Genomic DNA, 23,056 nt, shown 5'->3' with positions numbered 1-23,056 from the left:
ATTGGCATTTCTCTGCGTTCCTTTTTATTGCCTATATAATTATGAGTCTATCATGACTGCTGCGGATACAATCCTTTAACTACTGGCATATGCCTTGTAAAGCTAGTACCGCTATAGATCAATATCATATATGGCATGCTGTTATGGGGCTGCCAGATAGTATATTAGCCTCACATTCTCCCGTCTCCCTCAAGAACTGGCCAATGACTCTAGGCCAGCACATTTCTACTTGGGATGCATGGAACCACTACAGTACGATGAGGGGATGCTAGATCACAGTCTATGGTAATTCACTCTCTATTCCCTTCGATCCTCAGACAACTGTCAACGTCTGACCCAATATCACAAGCTTACGAGTGCCTCACACAAGCCCCCACCACCAAACACAAAACAGAAACACCAAGGATGACTGCTGCCACGTAGAATGCCGAGCCATCAGAATGATTCGCCTGCCACGGACCCAATACGACGGGGCTTAAGAGTCCCCCGGCCGTCTCCATCAGTGCCAGCGCCGCAACCACTCGCGCCTTGGCCTCAAACTGAACAACCACAAAGCTTTTCACAAAGGAAGGGGTGGACAAACCCACAGCAAGCAAAGAGGCCGCCAGGTACACCTGCTGCGCCTGGGAGAGAAGCAATGCGGCACCTACCTGGCTTAGTATAGACAATACTGCGGCGCCTAGATCGAACAGTCGCGGCTGTGTGTCTCGGCGCGCGGGGGCTCGACCAGCCAACGCAAGGACTTTTGGTACAGCAAAGGAGGAGAATATAAGATACCCTGCAGCGGTGACCGCGATGAGGGAGAGCAGGGCTCCATTGTTTGTGGGAGTAAAGCCGAATTGGAGGGAGGTGAAGATAAACAGCAAGTTGATCATGTACCCCTGGACCATGTTGTAGAGCAACAGGGACAAGCCAAATAGAATTGTGCTAGGATACTCGTAGAAAAAGCCGGCTGGCAACAGGACCTCGGCTAGTCGTCTTGTGCAGGCCTTTCGCATTGTCGTTTCCTCCGAGGACAGCGAAGCGGTCGCGGACAGGTCCCCTGGCTCTCTCGATGCTGGAGACACGACCAGCAATACATAGAGGATCGCTATCATGAAGAGACCGATGGCAACGAAGAAGGTCCACTCTACCGAGGGCAACCACCCGGCGCTAAGAGGCGCGAGGGCCATGCCAACCATGTAGCAGGCCAGGGAGGAGCCCATCAGCATGGATATTGTCTCGGGAGAGGTGGCTTGGACATATATGACGTTCAAGGTGAAATGCAGCAGATTATCCGAGGCTAGGCCCTGCATTATTAAACCTCCCAGGAGGCATGAAAAGCTTCTCAGTCCCACTAAGTCAACCTTTGATAAGCATGAGCCATTTGGGTCACTTGTACGCCTTGGACAGAAGACACACTCACCTCCAACAACAACCCCCAAGACGCCGACTGCGCGGCAGAGCAACCAAATTACCAGACCAGCGCGCACATCCCAATGCACCACTCGCTTCATATACCCCAAAGTGAGTAGTCCTGCCGCATTGGCCAACGCAGTCGCTGTTGCCACCGAGGCCGCATAGCGGCGCGTTTCTTCGCCCCGGCAGTGGTCTGGGTCTTCACAGAACAGAGATGCGACAGCCCAGACGGACGAGGCAGCGGTCATATGCAGAGCGGATGAGGCAAGGAAAGAAACCGGGACGGCTTTGGACTCATCGCTGACGATGCAGTTACGGCTGCGGTGATTGGCATCGCCCAACAGGCTGGCCTCCTCCTCTGCCGGATCGTTTGGGGCGGCATGGCCGGTGGAATGCATCGTCACCTTGACCTCTTCCTTTGATTTAGGTGTGTATATTTGCAATATTGGCCTCTGCTTCAAGTATCTAGTTTTTTTGACACAAAACGGTGCTGTTAGACACCGCAATTAACGCCCGCATTCGGAGCCCGGACGGATCCCGACAGCGGCACAATATTCGCCGGGGACATTACGAGTAACTCTGAACTGGGGAACTTTTTCATTCTTTCTCTGGATTGCTGAATTGAAGATCCAACGATAATTGCCGGCAATGGAAGATCTTGCCTCAAGCGCTCGAGTCGTACTGCTTCCAGCGTACCCGATCTCGCTCGCAGGTGTATACCTCGTCTCGAGCATCTGGCTCAAGATCCGGCGCGGCCGAGCAAACATAGATGATGGCCTTTTCTTCATTTCAGACGCCAGGGCCCGGTTGATGAGATGGCTTCTCTGCGTCTTTACCGTCTCGTTAGTATGGCATCAAGAGTCCGCGGCCTATTGCTTGGAACTGGACTGACTCCCGTAGTTGGGCTCCATCCTGGTAGCGCAATTGTCGACGACTCGTTATAAAGGGCAATGTAGCAGTCAATGGCTCCCGAACACAGTAACTTGCCCCATTCCTTCTTGGCTGTTCGATGGGTTATACTAACTGCGACTTATGCCCCAACCACTGCGGTATTTCTCTTCTTTGCAGCCTCTCTCCTGCCGGATCCAGACCTTCCATACCGACCGTCTGCTACCAATGTCCACACCTGGATTACTGCGATCATATTCGAGGCCGCAATAGTGGTGCTGGATTGTGTGGCTGCCTCCAACTGTCCTATTGACGTGCTTACTGTGCTTTGGCTCGTTCTGGCCTATGGACGGCTAGCGCTACTCGTTGCGACATGCAGCATCTGGTCCATATCGTCGCGAGGAGACCCCAAGGATCCAGCTCGAGAAAGCTTACTGAACTCCGACGCTGGTGAGGAAGGTCGATATGGCACGGTCGAAGCTAGTCCGCAGAAGCCCGGCGACGCTCAGTCAACGAATTGGCTGGACTATTTGGTCGGATTGGGGGTCATATTCCCCTTGATCTGGTTCGCCCAAGCACCTTGAACAACTCGAGTTATCGAAGGATGTGCTAATCGTGGGTTGACAGGCCGGCCGACTCTGTGTCCATGCAGCTGCGAGCCATCATCTGCATTGTAATCCTCATCGCCCAGCGCATCGTCAATGTCCTTGTCCCACTACAACTCGGCCGGGTTGTCGCCTCTTTGGGAAAAGGTCATATCCCCTACAAGGAACTCTCGCTCTACATCGTCTGCCGAGCGGTACAAGGCCAGCAGGGCGTCCTCGCGTCCATTCGAGCGCTTCTGTGGATTCCCTTTGGGCAAGCGACGTATCGAAGACTGACCGAGTCCGCATTCAAACATGTCCTGTCCCTGTCGCTTCAGTTCCACCTGGGAAAACGCCTGGGAGAAGTCATGAGCGCCCTGAACAAGGGAAGTGCACTCAACACGTTCTTAGACTCCCTCGTCTTCCAGCTATTTCCGATGGTGGCAGATATCGGCGTTGCCGCCGTGTATTTCCTGGTCAACTTTGACCCGTTCTACTCGCTCATCATTCTCGCCATGGGTGGCACGTACCTGTTTGTCACGATCTATATGGCCAAGTATCGGGGCCGGGCCCGACGCCAGATGGTCAACTGCGATAGGGAAATGGAGGCAATCAAGTATGTTTTGAGCCGTTTTCCATTCCGATGTTCAGCGATGGAATTATGCAATGCTAAACCACAACCAGGTCTGATGCGATAATGGCCTACGATGTCGTGCACTACAACAGCGCTGTTGATCAGGAACAGCGTCGCTTGTCCGACCGCGTCACAGCCTTCCAGCGGGCCGAGTTTGGCGTGCTGGTGTCGTTGAACCTACTGAACACCGTTCAGAATCTCATTTTCACTCTCGGCGTGGCTCTCGTGAGTTTCCTGTCCGCCTACAATATCTCCATCGGGGTCGAAGAGGTGCCGCTCTTTGTGTCGTTGGTGGCGTACCTGGCGCAGCTGCAAGCACCGCTGGGGTTCTTCGGTAGTTTCTACACTCAGATCCAAAACAATCTGATCGATGCGGAGCGCATGCTTGCCTTGGTAAGTGTCCGCGTGGGAATCCCAGGGGTCTCATGTCCGCTGACGCGACAATGGTACAGTTCAATGAGAAGCCCTCGGTGACAGACAAGCCGGATGCCATCGATCTGGTCGATTGCAAAGGGCACATCACATTCGAGGACGTGACGTTTGCGTATGACCCCCGCCGTTTGGCCTTGACCAAGATCAATCTCGATATCCCTCCCGGAAGGTCCGTGGCCATTGTGGGCGAGAGTGGAAGCGGGAAATCCACGCTGCTGCGACTCCTCTTTCGCTTCTACCAGCCTGATAGCGGGCGCATCCTCATCGACGGGCGCAGTGTGGAGGACATCACCATAGAGAGCTTGCGCAAGCACATGGGAGTCGTCCCGCAAGAGACGATGCTGTTCAACGACACGCTCATGTATAACCTGTTGTATGCAAGCCCATCCGCCACGGAGGAGGATGTTTATGCCGCCTGCCGCGCAGCAAGTGTACACGACAAGATCATGGCTCTTCCGGATGGGTACCAGACCCAAGTCGGCGAGAGGGGGTTGCGTCTATCAGGAGGGGAGAAGCAGCGGGTAGGGTGTCCTGGGTGTCCTTGGCCAATCCACAGAGGAAAGCTGACTCGTGTAGATTGCAATTGCTCGCGTGCTATTGAAGTCGCCGAGGATTATCCTCATGGACGAGGCGACGGCCTCCTTGGATTCAGAAACCGAAAAATCTATCCAGGCCTCGTTGGCCAAGATCAGTATCGGCAGGACTACCATTACCATCGCGTAAGTACACGCCCGCTTGGGATGAGGATTTCTTGCTGATGGGCTTTGCAGACACCGTCTATCTACGATTACACACTGCGACGAGATTGTTGTCTTCCACAATGGCACCATCGTGGAGCGAGGGACCCATACACAGCTCTTGATGCAGCGGGGGAGATATTGGCAGATGTGGGACAAACAGACCAGAGAGCCTCGTTCTGCTTCTGCTGAATGAATTCAAGTATAATATGCATTCTTAAACAGCATGTCAAGTTCAACCAGTTACCCAGTAGATACCATCACGTACATCATATTTATATCCATATAGGGATGTCTCTTTAATCTCCTCTCCGCTGTCTACGTTGTCTACGCTGCATTCCAAGACGCCTAGCATACGTCTATAGATGTGCCTCGATCTTGTACATTCTCTCCTTGTCTGCTCATTCCTTCCTGAAACAAAAGGCATTCACGGTCAGTGGAGTAGGATCTTCTGAACACAAACAACTGAAATGTATATTTCACTATGTACTCGCAGTCTACAGAGAAAACACTCCTTATCCGGCTAAAGCAGTTAAAAACCACTAGCTCACTGCAATCAACGACTAGGTTGCTCGCTGCTCCAGCTCCCTGAGGATCTTCTCACTCTTTGCTTTGGCCGAGTCGAAGTTGCCCACCATGTAGAAAGCATCTGCATTCAAGTCAATAGTGGCCCTCGTTATACCTAAGATTGGGTAACTCACTCTCAGGCATATCATCACCCTGCCCATCAAGAATAGCCCGGAAAGACCGAATCGTATCCTCCAAGGGCACCAACTCCCCCTTCATGCCCGTGAACACCTCCGCCACGGCAAAAGGCTGGCTGAGGAAGCGCTGGATCTTGCGCGCCCGCTCGACCTTCAGCTTATCCGTCTCGGACAACTCATCCATACCCAGGATGGCGATGATATCCTGCAGAGACTTGTACTCCTGCAGGATCATCTGCACCTCCAGTGCGGTGTTGTAATGTTCCTGGCCCACAATGCGCGGGTCCATGAGGCGGGATTTGGACCCCAACGGGTCCACCGCGGGATAGATGCCCAGCTCCGAGATGCTGCGGGACAGCTCGGTGGTTGCGTCGAGATGCGCAAAGGTCGTCGCCGGCGCGGGATCGGTCAGATCGTCGGCGGGGACGTACACGGCCTGCACGGAAGTGATGGAGCCCTTTCTTGTGGTGGTGATGCGTTCCTGGAGGGCACCCATGTCGACCGCCAGGGTGGGTTGGTATCCCACGGCGGAGGGAATGCGTCCCAGCAAGGCGGAGACTTCGGAGCCTGCCTGGGTGAAGCGGAAGATGTTGTCGACGAAGAGGAGGACTGGTTTAGTTAGCTCAATGTATTTGTGAAGAAGGTTGAGGCGACTCGCCGTCCTGTCCTTCGTCGCGGAAGTATTCGGCAACGGTCAGTCCCGTCAATGCTACGCGAGCACGAGCACCGGGGGGCTCATTCATCTGGCCAAATACCAGGGCGACTTTGGACTCCCCTTTCAGATCAATGACCCCGGTTTCTTGCATCTCATGGTAGAGATCATTGCCTTCTCGAGTCCGCTCGCCGACTCCGGTGAAGACAGAGAAACCACCATGGGCTTTGGCGATATTATTCTGGCATCAAATCATCAGTCAGCGGCTGTAATCACAGCATCCAGATTGACTGGGAGAGTACAGACAATCAACTCCTGGATAAACACCGTCTTTCCCACCCCAGCACCCCCAAAAAGGCCGATCTTGCCGCCGCGGGCATACGGGGCCAGCAAATCCACGACCTTGATGCCCGTCACCAGAATTTCTGCCTCGGTTGACTGCTCAACAAACTCCGGGGGATTCGCATGGATAGGCATGCGCCTGACCCCCTCGATGGGACCACGTTCGTCAATGGGATCACCCGTGACGTTCATGATCCGCCCAAGGGTCGCGGGCCCGACGGGAATCGTGATGGGCGCGCCGGTATCCGTCACCTGGGTTCCTCGGATGAGGCCCTCAGTTCCTGTCAGATAGCCATGGATCTTAGCGTGGTCTGGTCTGTTTTGTTTCCCAAGGCACAAGAGGCTACTAACCGTCCATGGCGATGCATCGGACGATATTTTCGCCCAGGTGTTGCTGTGCAGACATTATTAATCAGGTCTCGGCAGTTCGCTGACAGGTTTCTCGTACGGCTACTTCCAGCACAAGCTTGTTGCCTCCATTCGAAGTCTCGAGGGCGTTGAGAATCGGGGGTAGAGGCTCGCGGTGGAACTTGACATCGACGACTGAGGCATTGAACGTTCTTAGTACCAATGTAGAGGTGAGTTATGTGCAGAGAGCGTACCGGCACCAATAACGGTATGGATCTTGCCCTGTCCTTGGGGCCCCTCGTTACTGTTGAATCGTCGGACGAAGAGGGCACTGCCATAGGGCAAGGGGACCGCTCTGGGAGAGACGAGTCCCCTGAATCTCAGTAAAGAAGAGTGTCTAATCATCTTAGAGCATAGGATCGCAATGAAAGTACAAACAAGCAAGGTGTACAGTGATGGCTGTTACAAAGAAGACAAAAGTAAGGCACAAAGTCCAGGCAGCTCAATTAGCGACACGAAGATGTCTACAATCTCTGAATGGCTGACTTGGTGTCGGTAGTTGGCAGTGGACTATCTGAATCTCATCTGCTTAGTCTGTCTACTTTGCTCTTGGTCGATCCGGCGCATACGGATGCATGGGACTTCGGGGACCGCTCCCATCTGGATACCCAGGGAGACTTCCGTAGCCTTGATTAGGCCTTTGGGCTCATGTTCGATCCTGCAACTACGCTAGGCGTCTCGATGAGACTACTGCAGCATCATATCTTTACGCAGTCAGCACTGGAATAGGGATAGAACGAGCATCCGAGGGATTAGCGTGTTGTTTCCCATCTCGGCGCGTGTGGAGTGATCTCCCATCGGCCACCGAGAGGCTGCAGGGGTCTGACTCTGCGGGGTGCTGACTTGTGCGTAGACAGCCACATTTGCAGATGGAAAGAAAATATGGCCTGCTCTGTACGGAAGAAGGACCTTTGAGGCGCGAATAGTGCTTTGGCCGCTCGTATTCATTCTGGATGGCATCATTCCCAACGCAAATGGCGTTCCCCATGCTATAGATATAAATCGAACGCGAAGACCTCGAGTTCGCATCTGTAGATCCTCAGCCGCGGCTAAAAATGTCGGCGGCCGACTCGAGGCCATACATACGCCCACCTGCCATAGCCTGGATGGCACGCTACGAGCATGAAGAATCCTCCCATGTGCAACGCCAAAAGCCTCAGAAAACAGGAATTCGAGCCAGATAGCAGCAATCACGATGCAAGTCCATGCAGTCAGCCCGACGCCCTCGCTCCTCCCAGCGGACCAGAAGGCTGAGGACGCCAGCAAGATCTGGTATTTTGCTTACGGCTCCAACATGGCCTCTGAAACGTTTCGCCAGCACCGAGGCATCACTCCTCTGGCAGCGGTCCCCGTCCGCATTCCGGGATGGGCCCTTACCTTCGACATCTATGGAATTCCGTACCGAGAGCCCGCATTCTCGTCGATCAGCCCTATCCCCTTTTCGGATTCTGGCACTGGGGACGAGAACGAGAAGAGGGACCCTGCCCTCCCACCAGTGCACGGGGTAGCGTATCTACTCGATCGCCGATCTTGGTATTCTGTGGTGAGATCGGAGGGGGGCGGGACAGCCTATGACGAGGTAGAGGTTCTAGCTGAAGCGCTCCGCGCGCACGCTTGTGACGAAAATGGAGATCTGCAGCTGCTAGGGGACGAACCGAATCAGCCAGGGCGGTTCCATGTTACGACCCTAGTCAGGGGGTATGGGCCCACTGTCCCTCGCTGCCCTAGTCTGCGTTACAAGGTGAGTGTTGCCCTCCGTGTTATCCTCTAGCGTGCTGCCAACATGGCACAACATAGATAGATAACTGACCAAGAACCAATCACCAGAACATCATCCTCGACGGAGCGCGCGAGGCAGACCTGCCCCGCAAATATCGATCCTACCTGGCCACGCTGCCTTTCTATGACCCGCCAAGGAATGGCTGGCGTCGGTTGGGGGCCGTTTTATTCCTGGCTCTGTGGGCCCCAATCATGGCTGCAGCCGAGAAGCTGACAGGAGCAACAGCCAACTGGGATGGCAAAGGGAATTGCCCGTCGTGGGTGAAGAAGGTGGTACGCCTGATCCTGTTGCTCATGTGGCTGCACCATGACTGGCTCCATGCGCCTCTCTTTGGCAGAGGAGACGGCTGGGACGATGACGACACCTCAGAGCTTGACTGCTGTTAGGGTTGCGATGTTCTGGCCTCATTCCGTCCTGTTATTCACTGCAGAATCCTGTAGAGCACATGGTTTGGACAATCTGATCTTGACGGCGCACAGGAGCGCTATGGTCTAGCCTCGAACCTATGCTGATGGGCCAAGGCCAAAGACCTCCCCACGTTGGATTAATTAAATCTGGTTAATTCTACTGGACGAAGTCTCTGCCCGCCTAGAAATTCCCAATCCGTGCGTTCTCCTGCAGTCGCTGCAGATCCCTGTTCTTTTGCCGTTTTGGGTCTAAAATGGCTTGGCCGTCCGCTATAAAACGCCACCGTTTGATCAGCAGGATGAAACGGGCAAGTACTGAATAAAAACGACGAGTACGGATTGTATTTCCGTCAACACGCTCGACCTCCCCCTCATTTCTCATTGCTGGTGAGCTTGCTGGTAAGTACTTCGCGATGTGGAGCTGTAACCAGGAAAACGCCCAAAACGGGCCATCATAATAATAGACCGCTATTTAATTGCAATATATACACAATGAACACGAGATAATTACTTCGCGAGCGTCTCCCTCAAAGCCTGCAGACGTGTCTGGAGATCCGACTGCCAGGACGAGTAGATAGTCGCCAGATTCCGATGGTCACCTTGGATCTGCTGCACACGCCCGGCAAGCTTATCCACAATCTGGCTACATCGCTCCAGCTCCTTCATGAACAGCTGCACCTGGATGTCGACGTACTGCTCCGGGTCCAGACGGTAGTTCCCGAACTGGATGGTGGGGATGTGGCCCTGCGGCTCCTCGGCCTCCGAAGGCAGCAAAACATAGGAAGATGCACTCTCGAGAAGAGTGACTACGTGGTTCAAGGCGAGGCAGTTGAGTCCCAGCAGGCTCATGCTGGGGTTCGTCTTCTGCGAGTCGAGATGTAGGACAAGTTGGGCCATGCAGTGCTTGCTGACGCGCATGACCTCGTCCACGGCCATCAGCCGGATGTGAATGTAGTATTCGAGCCCATGTACCAGCTCTGCGCAGGTGACCATGCGCTGGAAGGAGCTCTGTCGATGTGCGTGGAAGGGATGGTGCGTCGTATTCACGTTTCCGCTCTTCATGCTCGGGTCTAACTGCGTGTCAACGAGCCCGCTGGAACCGAGAACCAGGGTCGGAGAGAGTTGGAACGGGGAGGTGAGTCCCATCAGATCGGCGGGGGTGGGATCCGAGAAATGGGCTGCAGTATGGCTCGACGCTGTGCAATCAATCGGCGTTCCGACGGACGGCAGGTCCTCGAAACCCCATAGCAGCGAGCATTCGTCCGCTTTTGACGGAGGCTTGGATAGGATACTGCCGTTCTCATGGCCCCTGGGATCTGTGGAAAGGTAGTCGTCAAAGTTAAACGTGCCGTTCAGGCTATTCAGACTGTTGAGGCTGCTCGAAGTAATCGGTGTACTGGCTGGCAGGGGCGTGCTGGCAGCCGGTGTCGAGGGGGAAGAGCTGCTCTCTGTGGCCGACGCTCTGGCCGTCATGGATGGCCGTTGCATGTCGTTCTCCGTCTGTGTTGCGCGGCGTCGGGATCTATTCCCTTGCACTTTGCCCACACGAGATTCGACGTAGATACAGGTGTAGCCCAGGTTGGAGCATCGGGTGCACCCGGTCTTCTCACCGCTACATCGGACCTGCAATATCGCACTTGCAGATTAGTTCCTGGGCTCCTTGACGCGTTGAAGCAGGAATTCTAGGCCCCAGCTCACCTTGGAGAAATGGCATTGGTTGCATGCAGCCCGCAGCTTGACTGCTGGTGTCGGGTTTTCACCTGCCATGGAAGCAATTTGCAAAGTGACGTGCCTCGAGAGACAAGATGGGTTCAGAGGTAGGATCGGCCAGGCATCTAATTATACAAGCTGGCAGAGTTGGGAGGGGCATAGCTGCAAAGCCTTGATTAGATCAGTACATCAAGACGCTATGCAGAAACCTAGAAGGCTCTGCCCTTGTCCTGAATAATAGTTGGCCTGCTTAAGCCGAAGCTGATAGGCGTGCTAGACGAGGTTGCAGATAACCATTATTCCTATTCCTCTCTCCAGTGGCTCGCGCCGTCGGAAGATGAATGCGTAAGCCAAGCTAATAATGCGGCAGTCTGCATCCTCCAAGCAAAACCTGAACAAACAGGAAGCCTTCCAAGAGCACGCTGACACCGCTGGATCTGGTAATTGCACCCTCCAGCCAGATTCGATCTAGATAGGCACCCACGGCGATTCGATCATGGGGGATGATTTAGCGCTGTAACATTGAGGCAATCTTGGCACACTCTTGCAGTCTTTGGGATTACGCTACTGGGCTACCTCTGCAGGTTGACGACATGAGGCCCGCCAGAAATGGAGATGACAGCAGATCTGATTAGTCTTGTCTGTCTCCACTCGAACCGGGATAGCCGGTAGAAGAAAATCTTGGATGCAGCCCCTGGGATGTAAGAAAAGACACCTATGCCATTGCCTGGGGAGGCCTGCTTTCCGAACCACGAGGCGAACGATTGTAAGACAAACGCGAATACTTCATTCGTTCATGCGTATATTGCAGATTAGTTACACAGAAGTCTAGGCGCTAGACCTGAGCATAAAAGAGGTTCTTAGGGCATATTCTACAAGTGGCTGTAACTGTGTGTGTAAGCGGCTTTTGCTCCAGCGCCATGCAGGGATTACAATCCTCATGGTTTGACCTTCTTCCAGCCTTTCGAAGATGCGAAGTCTCACTCGTGAAAGCAATCCTGCGTAAGAAGGTTGATCCGCTAAACAGTGCTATGCCCCTATAGGGAGGAGCGTGTATGAAGAATACCTTGACTGTACTCAGTACTTTGGCATCCACAACATTTGGCTGCACTTGGAGAATGATAGCATGTCTGATACTGATTACTCCGTCGTCAATACCCGTGGCTGGCTAAGGATCTGCTTCGCCATGCTTCCAAAGAGTCTGAATCACGTCGATATCGGCGCACGATTGATGTGATGGCTGAATCCATTCCGGATCACAATTGGCCCCCACTTGTCAATTGACTTGTCTCGCCTTCCCTCATGGCCTGGACTCAATACCAGTGCCTGTTGACTGACGCGAAGGAAGCGGGGTACAGCTGAGTTCCAACAATGCCTTGGTTTAGTGTTGAAAACCTACACTGTCTACTTACGTCCGGTATTTCTACAAGCGGAATCGTCGTCAGGATACATTTTAGGTTTGGTAATCTCTGACTGAGGATTCTTCAACGCGCCTTCAAGTGGAGAGCTGTAAGGACGATCCCGGACAGAGGCCGAATCGGTCCCCGAGGAATAGTTACCTCGACCCTGAAGATGTGTCCTTGACGGCCGATTGGCAGAGCCACCTGGATGAAACACACTACATCTACGATTTTTCTGCTGATGGTGGCCCGGGGACATCCTATTCCGCAACGACCTTTCAGCTCGACACACGATGCAGCAGCCAAATGGAGCCTCCTCGGACGAGGAGATTGTCAGCCTTGTCGACAGAATATGTCAAGTCAAACAGGATCTACTAGCCGTGAATAGCCATGCGGCAGGCAGGCATGAGCTGCAAAGGAAGGAGATCCTGAAGAACCTGCGGCTGGAAGCGCACCGGCTCATGCTTGCCACACAGGAGCCACAGGAAGCATTTTGGGAGCTCATTCGCAGGGTGAGTGGGCGCACAGACATAAAATGCGAGGCTAGCTAACTTTTACTTCAGTGTTCCATATTATCGCCCATCAAGGTGGCACAGGACATTGGAGTGTTTCGCTATCTTCAAAGCCAATCGAGCGCCACGGCGAAGGAGCTGGCGGCAGCTTCAGGGGCCGAGGAATCTCTCATAGGTTGGTTTTGACTGGAAAATCAGACGGTCTGAGACAAGCAATTGCCTCTATTGACCACGACTTGTTCGGTAGTGCGGATCCTCCGCCCCTTAGTTGCCGATCATTTATTGTCGGAAACGGAAGACGGCGGATATGCAGTCAGCAGGCAGGGGAGTATCTTTGGAGTGGCGGCCTATGAGGAGGCCACCAGTTTTGCGTATGCCACCTTTTTGATCTCGACCCGCTGCTTGCTTCCGGGGTAGTTGTGCTGAGCTGTCAATGGGATAGTATTGAGTTCCTGCCGGTTGTCTTGTTCAACCCAGCGTTTTTCCGTCAATACGGACATCGAGAACCCCGTTCTCATGATGACTTGAATACCCCCATGGCGGCATACTTCCAAAAGCCCGGGTATGGGTTCTTTGACTATCTGCGGGACCATCCCAGCATCCAAGAGCTCTTCATTGCCTCTATGCAGGCGCATCCGAAAAAGACAAACCTCTCCTGCTCGGTATATGACTACCAGGCCCAATTGAGATTGGCGGATGATGACCCGTCGAGCGTTGCAATCGTGGATGTTGGTGGAAGCCGAGGCGAACTTCTTCAGGAGATCCGCTCTCGTTATCCCCATCTGAAAGGGCGGATGATCGTGCAGGATCTGGCGTCCACTTTTGAGTCCATCTCGGATTCGCCGGTGGGAGTGGAGTTGATGGTTCATGATATCTTCACAGAACAGCCGGTCAAAGGTACGTCTCTCTGTGGTTTGGCGCCTGACAACTGACATTAATCTTCTGTTTCTAAAGGAGCCGCTGCGTATCACATGAAAAGAATCCTGCATGACTGGAGCGATGACAGGTCTCGGATTATTCTGAGGCACTTGGTGTCCGCAATGGATGCGAAGCGGTCCAAACTTCTCATTATGGATGCAGTAAGTTGGCCTTCGAATGTGTCTTCAGGAGCCAAGTGCTGATTGGGGATTCTGACAGGTGTTGCCCTCGACAAACCTCACCCTATCCGAGGCCATGAGTGATCATTCCATGTTAACCTTTGGAGGCAAGGAACGCAGCGAGAAGGAATGGAAGGAGTTGTTGCCGAATGTCGGGCTGGAGATCCTCCAAATTTATCGCGGACCCGAGCCAGAGGCACTGATTGAGTGTCGGAAAGTTGAGACTTGATCTGAGACCATGGCCATGTGTCTCGTCTCCTTTGCATGACTGACACTGTGTCTCTTGAGGCTGCGGTAAGATATATGTAACCTAGAGAACGCTTCTAGACAGCAGACCCACGGTCTTCGAATGACCTAGAAAATAAAATCAAGAACGCACAAAGGATTCCGGAGATTCAAAAAGTAGAAACAAGGAGGGCGCGAAAAAGAAGAGATCATGGTATCACCATTGCTGTGCTGTGATTTCTGCCTGAGGCTTCGACATTTCCATTTCCGGTGTCACAACATCACGTGATCACAGTGTTTCGATGACCGCGCTGGAAATCCTCTGCGGTCGGGAATGACGACGATCACTCTGGAGTATACCTTCATTATGCATACAGAAGTGTATGACTACCCTCATTCGATACCTTTACCATGAACCTTTGGTTGACGTGAAACAGCAGTGCTATTAGTCCTACGAAAGCAGCAGCAAGTGTGAGACACTATGGATGTTTGTACGCGACCAAGACCATGGACAGAGGATGAAAGATACCTAGAAATAAAGAACAAAAAAGCAGCCAATGATGTCTGCTTACTCTGGGCTACATTCGAATCCCGTGACGCTCAGCCTCGCGCTCGGTAGATTGAGGGGCAGGGACACATTTTCAGCCTCGTTGCGCCGGTGTCATCCATCGTTCACAACTGATCGTATGTAAATATCGCAACCTTGCAAACAACGATGATTCAAGTCCCTGCCCAGGCGTCAGACTCATGGGAGGAGGCCGTTGTAAAATATGTGAAGAGCCTGGATCCCGACAAACAGCGCGAGTTCCAAGCGCCCGCCACGGTCGAGGCATGCTTACAGATTCTATCCACAAACGGCACGAGGAAAAGAGGCTTCACCCGGATAGCCGAGTTCCTGGGACCCGTCATCGATCCCCTCAACCGGCTAGAGGGAACTCTCGATGTCATTGTCCAAGTCAACGCTGGGATTGCGTCACCGATATGGGGTCCGCTTCGCATGGCGATCACGGGAATCCAACTCCCCCGATGATGAATCCTGTGAAGGTTCGAACTAATTGTCAATGCCTCATTAGATTGCCTGTCAACACCTCTCAGCCTTGGAACGACTCGCGTTTATTGTCGACAAGATTGCACAATCAGTTCAGCGCTATCAGGATCTAGCAGCGCTGTTTGCTTCTCACGCCGGAGTCCGGGAGGCAGTCGGGCGACTATACTGTGAGATTCTGCGGCTATGCACCTGTATGATCAAGTATCAGACACGCCGACTTCGATATATTTTGAATCCGTTTGGAAAAGAATTCGCGTCCATCTCGGAGTCGGTGGACTATCGGGCAGCGGAGATAGACCGTGCAGCTCAAGCAGCTCATTTCCAAGAGGCCAAGGAAGTGAGAGAGAAATGGGCCCGGGATATGCGAGGTTTGTCATGTCTATATACGAGATATCATTTCCCACTGCGCGTTACTGATTTCAATAATGCACAGAGCAAAATCTGCATCGAATCCGGTGTTGGTTATGTCCTTCCACAGTCGAGGATGACTTGCAGCGACTCCTTTCCCACTATTCAGATGGATCCTGTGACTGGGTGCTGCAGTCTGATCAATTCCAGAAATGGTTGTTGCCATCCGGAAACGAGACGCTGGAGATTGTCGGCCGCCCTGGTAGTGGAAAGAGCACTCTTGCTGCTTTGCTCGTCAAACACTTGTCGCAGTATGGACAGGTTCTGTACTTCTTCTGTGATAGAAACAATCCCGAGAAACGAGAATCAGTCTGCATAATGAGAACGCTTCTGGCGCAGCTCTTGCAGCACGAACCAAGCATGGCTGACCAGATGCTGAGTACTTACCAGCGCAGTGGAAGAGCCGTCCTGGACTCGGTGGAGATGACGGCGGATTTATTCCAACAGACGCTCACCCATCTCGAAGGTACGAAGCGTTACTTTATTGTAATCGATGGTGATTATGAGGATCTAAGTATTCTTTATTGGCGGCATTTTCTAATCCCAAAGCTTGACTCCGCGAGCAGAGCCCAAGGACGAGTCGATTGCGGACAGGGCTCGAGCGAGCGCGCTCAATATAAATCCTTGTTCACGGGAATCAGGGAAGACTACAACGCATGCTTCTCTCATCTGCTGCATTTAGACTCAACCTATATACAGGACCAAGTTCGGTTTTATGTACAAAGGCGGATTCAGGGGATCCCCCATTGCGAACACCAGTCTGGGGGAACAGGTTGCGAACAGAATCTCAAGACAGGCCGACGGCCTGTGGTTGTACGCACAGCTACTGATGGATGATATTGAGCGGGCGCCTAGCCGAAAAGCCGTCACAGCGTGTCTCTCATCTCTGCCCCAGGGTCTCTCCGAGGTTTACGACCGCATAGTCCAAGAGAATACTGGCCGACTCTCGGATTACGAAAGAAGATTTGCTCAGTGGTTTTATGTCTGGCTAGATATCAGCGACATTTTGCCCGGTTTCCTACTCCAGGAGGAAGACCGTCTGCCCCTTCAGATCATGGACATTGTGTTCCAGTACGTTAATGATGGGGAGCCTGTGTTTGACACGCCTGGCTTAGCGAAAAGACTGGCCGGCCCTTTGGTGGATGTTCGTCAGACGATTACAGGCTACGAAGTAGCGGCTGTCCACCAGACCTTCTATCGATATCTTTCGACGACGAGCTTCGGGACCGATTCGCACGTATCACCGCAGCCACTACGGACGAGGAAACTGTCTCGAGGGATCGCGGCAGTGTGGTATTTCACTGAATGCGCAGAGTCGAAGCAGCATCTAGACGAGTTAAGAAGTGCTTCGTCAGCGCCGATAAGCTTTTACCGATTTGAATCCCACTTCCCTTTTCATTACGCTCTACTGCAGGCATTGAAATCCACACATTTCTGTTCGGACGAACGTGCGTACAACACGGAGCCCTCGGAAGAAGACATGATGGTGCAGCAGCTTACGGAATTTCTGACGTCTGGAAAATGCCTGCGTTGGTTCGAAATATCAACCATGATTAACTTTTCTGGAAATTTCAGCGCGCTTCTTAACAATGTTCTGGGCGTGCTCGCAGAACTGTCTGATGATCCGTCCAGGAACCGTTCTAATTCTCCAGCGTTGGCGGCCTTCAATGAACAGCGAGTGGCGTTTTTCAAGAATTGGAAGTATGTGCTGTTGATGACAACGCCCTGGGGCCCTGATTCCCGAAAGCCTAATCTGATAGAGCCATCTGGATTCAGTGAAGACGCGATATGTCAGAAAATGATGGAAATCGCGACGAGATGCAGTCAAGAGACGGACATTTTCGCTCGCCAGGATGAGATCTTAGCAGGAGTGAGCGTTTGTCCACGATGTTTAGAGGTCTCACCGAATTGGGATACCAAAAGGCATAGGCTGAGATGCAGAGCTCCACGGAGTCGTCGTGCAGCATCGTGAGTTTGGCAAGGAATGTTTGAGCAGGAGAGGCCATGTTTCCAGTCACAAGCTGTCTTGTTGGCTTGTTTGCCTGTTGTTTATATCAATGGGAGGTAGCAATCACAAGAGCTATAGTCAATCAGTGGCTACATCAATATGGCAAGTAGTCAATGCAGCTACGCTATCAGAAGAATGCTTAAGCCCAAAATGTCGTCTTCGTTAACCCCATTCTTGTGCCGGTCACTCAACAGGAGCAAAGGTAGCAAGAAGTAAGTAAAATAGTTTCCTCTACAAAACTTTCGCATTCAGTCAGAGTAGATGCAGATAGAAAGATCCAGAATTATACACCTGGGTGGTTATATCTTAAGATCAGAAGTAAAGAAGGTGTACGTTATACTGCATCAATGGCATCTTAGGTGTTGTGTATTTGGTATCTTCAATGTACAAGGAAGAAAATATACTTGGAATGATGCTCCATCTTCTCAAAAAAGCGCTTTCTGATAATCCGTACTCTCACGGAAGAAATGTCACCCTCCAACCGCTGGAAACATGTCCTAGCATTGTCAGCCAAAGTAAACTGGCCATGAAATGTAGCCTCAACTTAAAATGTACCTCTCACCCAGAGCGTCTTAACCGATTCATAGGCATTGACAAATAGCAGCCAGGAGGGCATGATCCTGAAGCAACCTCTCTCCCAGCCTCCACAGAGGCTCCCGCAACTCTTGGAAATGAGGCCGAGGCTCATACAGGGAGCCACCAGACTCGGACTGGGCTTTTGTAGAGGGAGAAAAGTGTGTACTACAACTGACTGCCTTCGATATGAGAGTGTGAGTCTGAGATAGGACGCTGGCGTTCATGTTGGATTTCCTGGCAGTCAGGCTTACCACATGGTGAGAATCCAGCTTCGTACTTTCGTCGAGCGATTTGTTGATGAGGTGGTCTGGAATCATGAATTGATATGTCAGGGGAGGAGACTTACTTTGCACGGCAAACCCTGTTCAGCAAGGCCCAGGCTATGAAGCCCCAAAGGAGGTAGTCTTGTCCTCCTTGGTAGCGGAGAAGAGACTTGGGTGAATTGGCGATGGATGTTCATGATTCATATTTGGTGTACGATTGCTGTTTCCAGTATGAATTTATCACTTTTGGCAGATGAGTCTCACCACTGAGGTATGTATACCAGGCGTCAGTCGGGGTGCGTTGACCGGAGATGGCATGAGGAGAGCGGATAATGCACGTGCGGCAGACACAACCCTCTGTCTGCTGTGTACAAGAAGTAGCTTTCGTTCAGGACCATCTGCTGGAGGATAATGAGAGTCTCCCGGATCGTCTCAGGTAGTATTATCAACGGCGGGTCGTCCTGCATGACGGTCAATACCCGGTTCCCCGAAGATAGCGCTGGAGACGAGTGCACACGAACCAAAGAATCGACTCTCTGAATGCAACATAACTTTGAGGAAGGGAATGCGAGCCCATTTGTCTTTGATGTGCCTTACAACACCGAGAAGCACGATGATTGGGCAGGCTAGTGTTGTCTGAGCAGGCCGCCTGCCCCGCTGAGATGTTGGTGGCTGATCTCCCCTCGAGGAATGAACAATCCTCATGAATCAGGCAAAGACGACCATTACTGAAGAGAGTTGGGGATTGACTAGGCGCCACCTCCTGAGTCCTGCAGAAGGTTCAGTGCTGCAGGAATGAGGTTGGATTCTGCAAGCACGGGGGGTTTCTGCACCCGATGGGCCGAGAAGGATTGGTTTCCTTGTACTCTGATGCCGTCTTCCGGACGGTAAAGTTGTATCCCGTCGGTCAAAATACCGCTGATTGGATCTGGGTGTCGTAATCTCGAGTGGTTTGATCAGAATTCAGTGATCGAGTCGTTCCGTCCTCCGTCATAGCGACTGAACAAAGATATGCGTAGGACTAGGAGGGAGAAGAAAGCTAAGTTATGCAGAGAACAGACGTCGCTGATCTACCTCCACCGTGATCTGAAACACAGAGGCTAGCCCTCAGTTTAACTGGCAGGAAGGTACTCCTATCTGCAAGGCAACTTCGTATTCTAGCATACGCTCGAAGCAGGGATAAAGGGTGGATCGGGCAATCAGAAGCATAGTTTAGCGAGCGAAGTGCATAATGCTCAGTAGCGTATGCAGATCGGCCGCTCTGCTGAATGCTATTAAAGTGGTGCTCGTTCCCGCTCGTCACTCGACCTCAATCGGGAAGTTCCTCGTCAATCAAAGAGATTCTGAAGACGTCCCATTGCAAGTCAGAAGATGGCTAACAAGAAGCAGCAGAAGAAGACCAGGCTGCAGTCACAGTACACGTGGCCAAGGTAGCACCAATGCAGCTCGCAGTCAATCCTACCCACTAGTTAGAGCTTGTCTCTCCTGCCAAGGGGGAAGAAGACTTTTAGGTCTTGCGGTGCGATTCCAGAGGGGATCCCCGTGGATACGATCCTCTATTCATTGGACTAGCGACTTAGCGTCCGTCACTTCATTCGCACGGACTGCGACGGGACTTGGAAGAAGGTCCTGGCTAGTGATCGTGAAGTTCAACGGGAATGCAATCTAGAATGAATCTACTCTGTACTCGATCACGGCTACTCGTAGTCAGTAAAGCGTGCAGAGATAGAGTTCTCGTATCTAGGGTTGCAGATATTGCGGACTGAGCTGTTTGCCCGTTGGCGCAGGAAGATGGAACGAGGAAATGATACTACTACAGTACTACTACGCATATTGGACTATATTGGCCTCCCAGGATCAGCGCTAGTCGAGTGCCACAACTGTACTGCAACCAAAAATCTCCGAGGCTCAATCCTGCGCTGAAGCCTGCGACTGTTCCTTTGCCACGAGGAGGACCTCATTCTTCCATTACCCTCGATTTTGTTCGATTACTCATTATTTCCTGTTCATTTTGCAGTCTCAGTCTTTCCCATTGTTTACTCCACCAATCTGGCCACGCTACGAGCAAGGCCGGTGGGCCCGTAAGAGCGGCTGGAGGCTGACTATCCCACCAACATACTGCAGAGCATCCTATTCGCTAATACTCCCCATGACCACGAGATGAGGCTACATTACTCTGCCTTAGTCTGCGCGCTGACGAAGTCCTGCTGGGGGCCAAAACTTCAAATTCCACCAAAGGAGCCCGTATTCCACGCAATATTGCAGTATTCCAGTGCGAAATAGCACTGATTAGCATAGCCCCTCGTATTGTCAGCCCAAACCCCCACGTCATATCACTCGTCAACTCTAACGCGCTGGCATTCAGATCTTAGAGTTGTGGCTGATCCTACCGGACGTTTCTCGATCAATGAGGGCAGGCGCCAAAGAAGCTGACGGACAATGGGATCAGCAGGGCATTATAAAGAACCCTGTCAAGCCATGTTTTTCCAGTGTCTTGGCCCTGCAGACGAGACCAGACATTCGCCTTCAGCTATGGCTCGCTAAGTTTTGACTCGTATTCGAGACAAGAGGAATGAGGTGCGTCATGTCAGCTCGTGCTTCTGGCAGCGTGACTAGGCATGAACTGCTTCGTCGGGCTCAGCTCATTCCCTCTTTCTACAGGATAACTGCCGTTGACTGTTTTGTCCTTTCTCTGCTACGCTCTCGACCTTGAAAGGACAAGCACACGACACTTATCTCGACATGACAGTTCAAAAGTCCTCTCCAAATTGCGTCGCAGAACCAGAGTCCTCGGGCAAACCCAATCCTTCCGCGCCAGCAGGCCAGTCACAGCCGAATCCCCCGCCGAAGAAAGGAAAAGACAAGAAGATCTTCAGCTGCCACTCGTGCCGACGGCGCAAGCTCAAATGCGATCGTTTTGACCCGTGTGGTGCCTGTCAGGCGAGAGGAGAGGGGCATTTGTGTACTTGGGAGGAGGGACAGAGACCAGAGTGCGCCCCTGCGTCGAGGGATCCCTCGGTACAATACTAACGGAGCGCAGACGAAACCACAGAGAAAGCCTCGAGCAACTACCAAAGCTGATTCTCAAGTTAACCGAGGAAGTCCAGGAGCTCAAAACGTCGAATTCGGCCTTGATCCAGAATATCAGGAGTAAAGAGAAGGAGTTTGCGGAGAGTCGGGACTTGACCACGCTGGACTACAGACCTCCGTCCCATGGAGGATCGGGAAGCAGTTCTGTAGGCGGCATTGGCTGGGGTATGTTGACCCTTGCGATTGAACAGTTGATGCTGATCCAAGTATAGACTCGCCAGCTCGAGCCTCGGATCGCAGACCGTGGACACCGTCACGACTGATTGCATTGCTGCCGGAAAGCCGATTGCTTTGGGGCTTGATTTCGCATTACGTGAGTCTCTGCCATCATGTTAACATCCTGCAAACGGCTGACTCGTTCCGTGGGTTAGATATCCGCATCTGCCTCGCTAACCGGCTTCATCGACGTGCACCAACTCATCTGCGACGTCGAGGAAGTCCAACATCTACGGCAGGGTCTCGAATTTGCCAGTTCCCCCACCTCGCTCGAACATCTCGACATCAAGGTCTCCATGATCCTAGCGTGCGCCAGCCTCGCAGCCGTGGACCTGGATCCAGGGAAGGCGCAGGAGCTGGGGCTCGCAAGTGCAGACATTGACGCCCTGGTCCGCGATTTATGGAAGGGATCGCGGACCCTCATCACACCTCCGGACCTGGACTCCTTCCCTCCCACGGTCAGAGCCGTCCTCTCCGAAGGTCGAGCGCCGCCGATACTCGACACCAACAACGACGTACTCCAGCAAAGCGGAGCCACGACCACCCCAGCCACAGATATCCCCGTCCAGATCGTCTCCATCAAGATCCTCCTCCTGCTCGCCGCGCGATCCTTTGCCGCGCCGTCCGAGTACCTCAAACTCCACCTGGACGTCATCTCTTCCGCCATCGACGCCTCGCTGGACTCGCCCTACGACGACGAAACCCCACTGGTCGAGCGCGAATGGCGCTGGCAGCTCTGGTCCTTCATCTGCCTGCTGGACTGGACCTCCCCAGGCATCTACCACAACAGCAGCTACTTCATCCGGCCGGAGATGCACCGCGACCCACCCTCCAAGGTCCCCGGCTTCCCCGACAACGGGACCTACCCCTCCACCATGGAACAAGAGCACTGGGACCGCCTCAGCCAGACGAGACACTACCTGGAGTACGCACTAGCCCTTGCAAACCTCTCCCGCCGCGCAGAGGACTGCATCATCCGTCCCGGTCCCGTATCCCCCGCCCAGGCCGCAGAGCTCTGCACCGAGCTGGACGCCCTGGACAACAAACTCTCCTTCTACCAATTACTCGGGAGCACCCTGCCCGAGGGCAGCACGTTCGCCCCCGGCGGGATGCCGGTCGAACCCGCCCCCACCGCCGGGGACCTCACCACCCACAAGCCCAGCACCGAGCACCGGCTCTCGCGGGCGCGCACGCCCCAGATCCAAAACATGCACCTGAGCCTCGAGCTGGGGCTCATCCGCTTCAAGCTCTTCCGCCACGAGGCCTTCCACCTCATGCACGCGCCCACCACCTCGGGGACCCTGCGCATGATGTGCATGGACGCCTGCATGGACGCCTGCCTGCTCGTCCTCGCGCAGTGCTGGAGTATCGGCAACCGCGACGTGCCCGGTGCTCAGGCGCAGGCGCAGTCGCAGGTGTCTCTTGATATGGGCGAGGAGAAGCGGCCCTGCACGGGGAGTCTCCGGCGGGTGCTGCAGCCTGCGTCGTCGGCGGCGCTGGTGGGGCAGGTCCTGTTGCATGCGGCGCAGGGGGCGGA

General features: G+C 53.2%; 8 protein-coding genes across 8 annotated transcripts; 5 read left to right on the top strand and 3 right to left on the bottom strand.

Moving 5' to 3' along the window:
* Positions 1-350: 350 nt before the first annotated feature.
* CDV56_103162 (uncharacterized protein) lies at positions 351-1,796 on the bottom strand (the record flags this gene model as incomplete). The annotated part of the gene is made up of 2 exons (XM_026756781.1): positions 351-1,282; positions 1,406-1,796. The coding sequence occupies 2 exons, from the start codon at positions 1,794-1,796 to the stop codon at positions 351-353; spliced, it is 1,323 nt and encodes a 440-aa protein (XP_026614368.1).
* Positions 1,797-2,046: 250 nt separating this feature from the next.
* On the top strand, positions 2,047-4,869 carry CDV56_102795 (uncharacterized protein; the record flags this gene model as incomplete). Its single annotated transcript, XM_026756414.1, has 8 exons — positions 2,047-2,244; positions 2,299-2,324; positions 2,378-2,851; positions 2,914-3,486; positions 3,555-3,897; positions 3,957-4,457; positions 4,513-4,655; positions 4,707-4,869. 8 exons carry the CDS (start codon positions 2,047-2,049, stop codon positions 4,867-4,869), a joined length of 2,421 nt encoding a protein of 806 aa, XP_026614367.1.
* Positions 4,870-5,236: 367 nt separating this feature from the next.
* Positions 5,237-7,124, bottom strand: ATP2_1 (F0F1 ATP synthase subunit beta; the record flags this gene model as incomplete). The annotated part of the gene is made up of 7 exons (XM_026756124.1): positions 5,237-5,322; positions 5,375-6,044; positions 6,133-6,270; positions 6,336-6,652; positions 6,723-6,765; positions 6,820-6,914; positions 6,974-7,124. The coding sequence occupies 7 exons, from the start codon at positions 7,122-7,124 to the stop codon at positions 5,237-5,239; spliced, it is 1,500 nt and encodes a 499-aa protein (XP_026614366.1).
* An 850-nt stretch (positions 7,125-7,974) lies between these two features.
* On the top strand, positions 7,975-8,945 carry CDV56_102274 (gamma-glutamylcyclotransferase family protein; the record flags this gene model as incomplete). The annotated part of the gene is made up of 2 exons (XM_026755893.1): positions 7,975-8,520; positions 8,607-8,945. The coding sequence occupies 2 exons, from the start codon at positions 7,975-7,977 to the stop codon at positions 8,943-8,945; spliced, it is 885 nt and encodes a 294-aa protein (XP_026614365.1).
* Positions 8,946-9,473: 528 nt separating this feature from the next.
* Positions 9,474-10,733, bottom strand: CDV56_102016 (Zn(II)2Cys6 transcription factor domain-containing protein; the record flags this gene model as incomplete). The annotated part of the gene is made up of 2 exons (XM_026755635.1): positions 9,474-10,589; positions 10,665-10,733. 2 exons carry the CDS (start codon positions 10,731-10,733, stop codon positions 9,474-9,476), a joined length of 1,185 nt encoding a protein of 394 aa, XP_026614364.1.
* A 1,636-nt stretch (positions 10,734-12,369) lies between these two features.
* On the top strand, positions 12,370-13,914 carry CDV56_101582 (uncharacterized protein; the record flags this gene model as incomplete). The annotated part of the gene is made up of 6 exons (XM_026755201.1): positions 12,370-12,588; positions 12,640-12,763; positions 12,836-12,959; positions 13,031-13,485; positions 13,543-13,667; positions 13,726-13,914. 6 exons carry the CDS (start codon positions 12,370-12,372, stop codon positions 13,912-13,914), a joined length of 1,236 nt encoding a protein of 411 aa, XP_026614363.1.
* Positions 13,915-14,625: 711 nt separating this feature from the next.
* CDV56_101100 (uncharacterized protein) lies at positions 14,626-17,145 on the top strand (the record flags this gene model as incomplete). The annotated part of the gene is made up of 5 exons (XM_026754719.1): positions 14,626-14,896; positions 15,006-15,326; positions 15,392-15,992; positions 16,066-17,067; positions 17,127-17,145. 5 exons carry the CDS (start codon positions 14,626-14,628, stop codon positions 17,143-17,145), a joined length of 2,214 nt encoding a protein of 737 aa, XP_026614362.1.
* A 3,810-nt stretch (positions 17,146-20,955) lies between these two features.
* Positions 20,956-21,616, top strand: CDV56_100413 (Zn(II)2Cys6 transcription factor domain-containing protein; the record flags this gene model as incomplete). Its single annotated transcript, XM_026754032.1, has 3 exons — positions 20,956-21,203; positions 21,254-21,468; positions 21,516-21,616. Coding segments are annotated over 3 exons (564 nt in total), but the record flags the coding sequence as incomplete, so codon positions are not given.
* Positions 21,617-23,056: the final 1,440 nt, after the last annotated feature.

Source organism: Aspergillus thermomutatus (assembly GCF_002237265.1).
Source record: "Aspergillus thermomutatus strain HMR AF 39 chromosome Unknown NODE_96, whole genome shotgun sequence".
Classification (NCBI taxonomy): domain Eukaryota; kingdom Fungi; phylum Ascomycota; class Eurotiomycetes; order Eurotiales; family Aspergillaceae; genus Aspergillus; species Aspergillus thermomutatus.
This window is presented reverse-complemented; position numbering and strand designations above follow the sequence as displayed.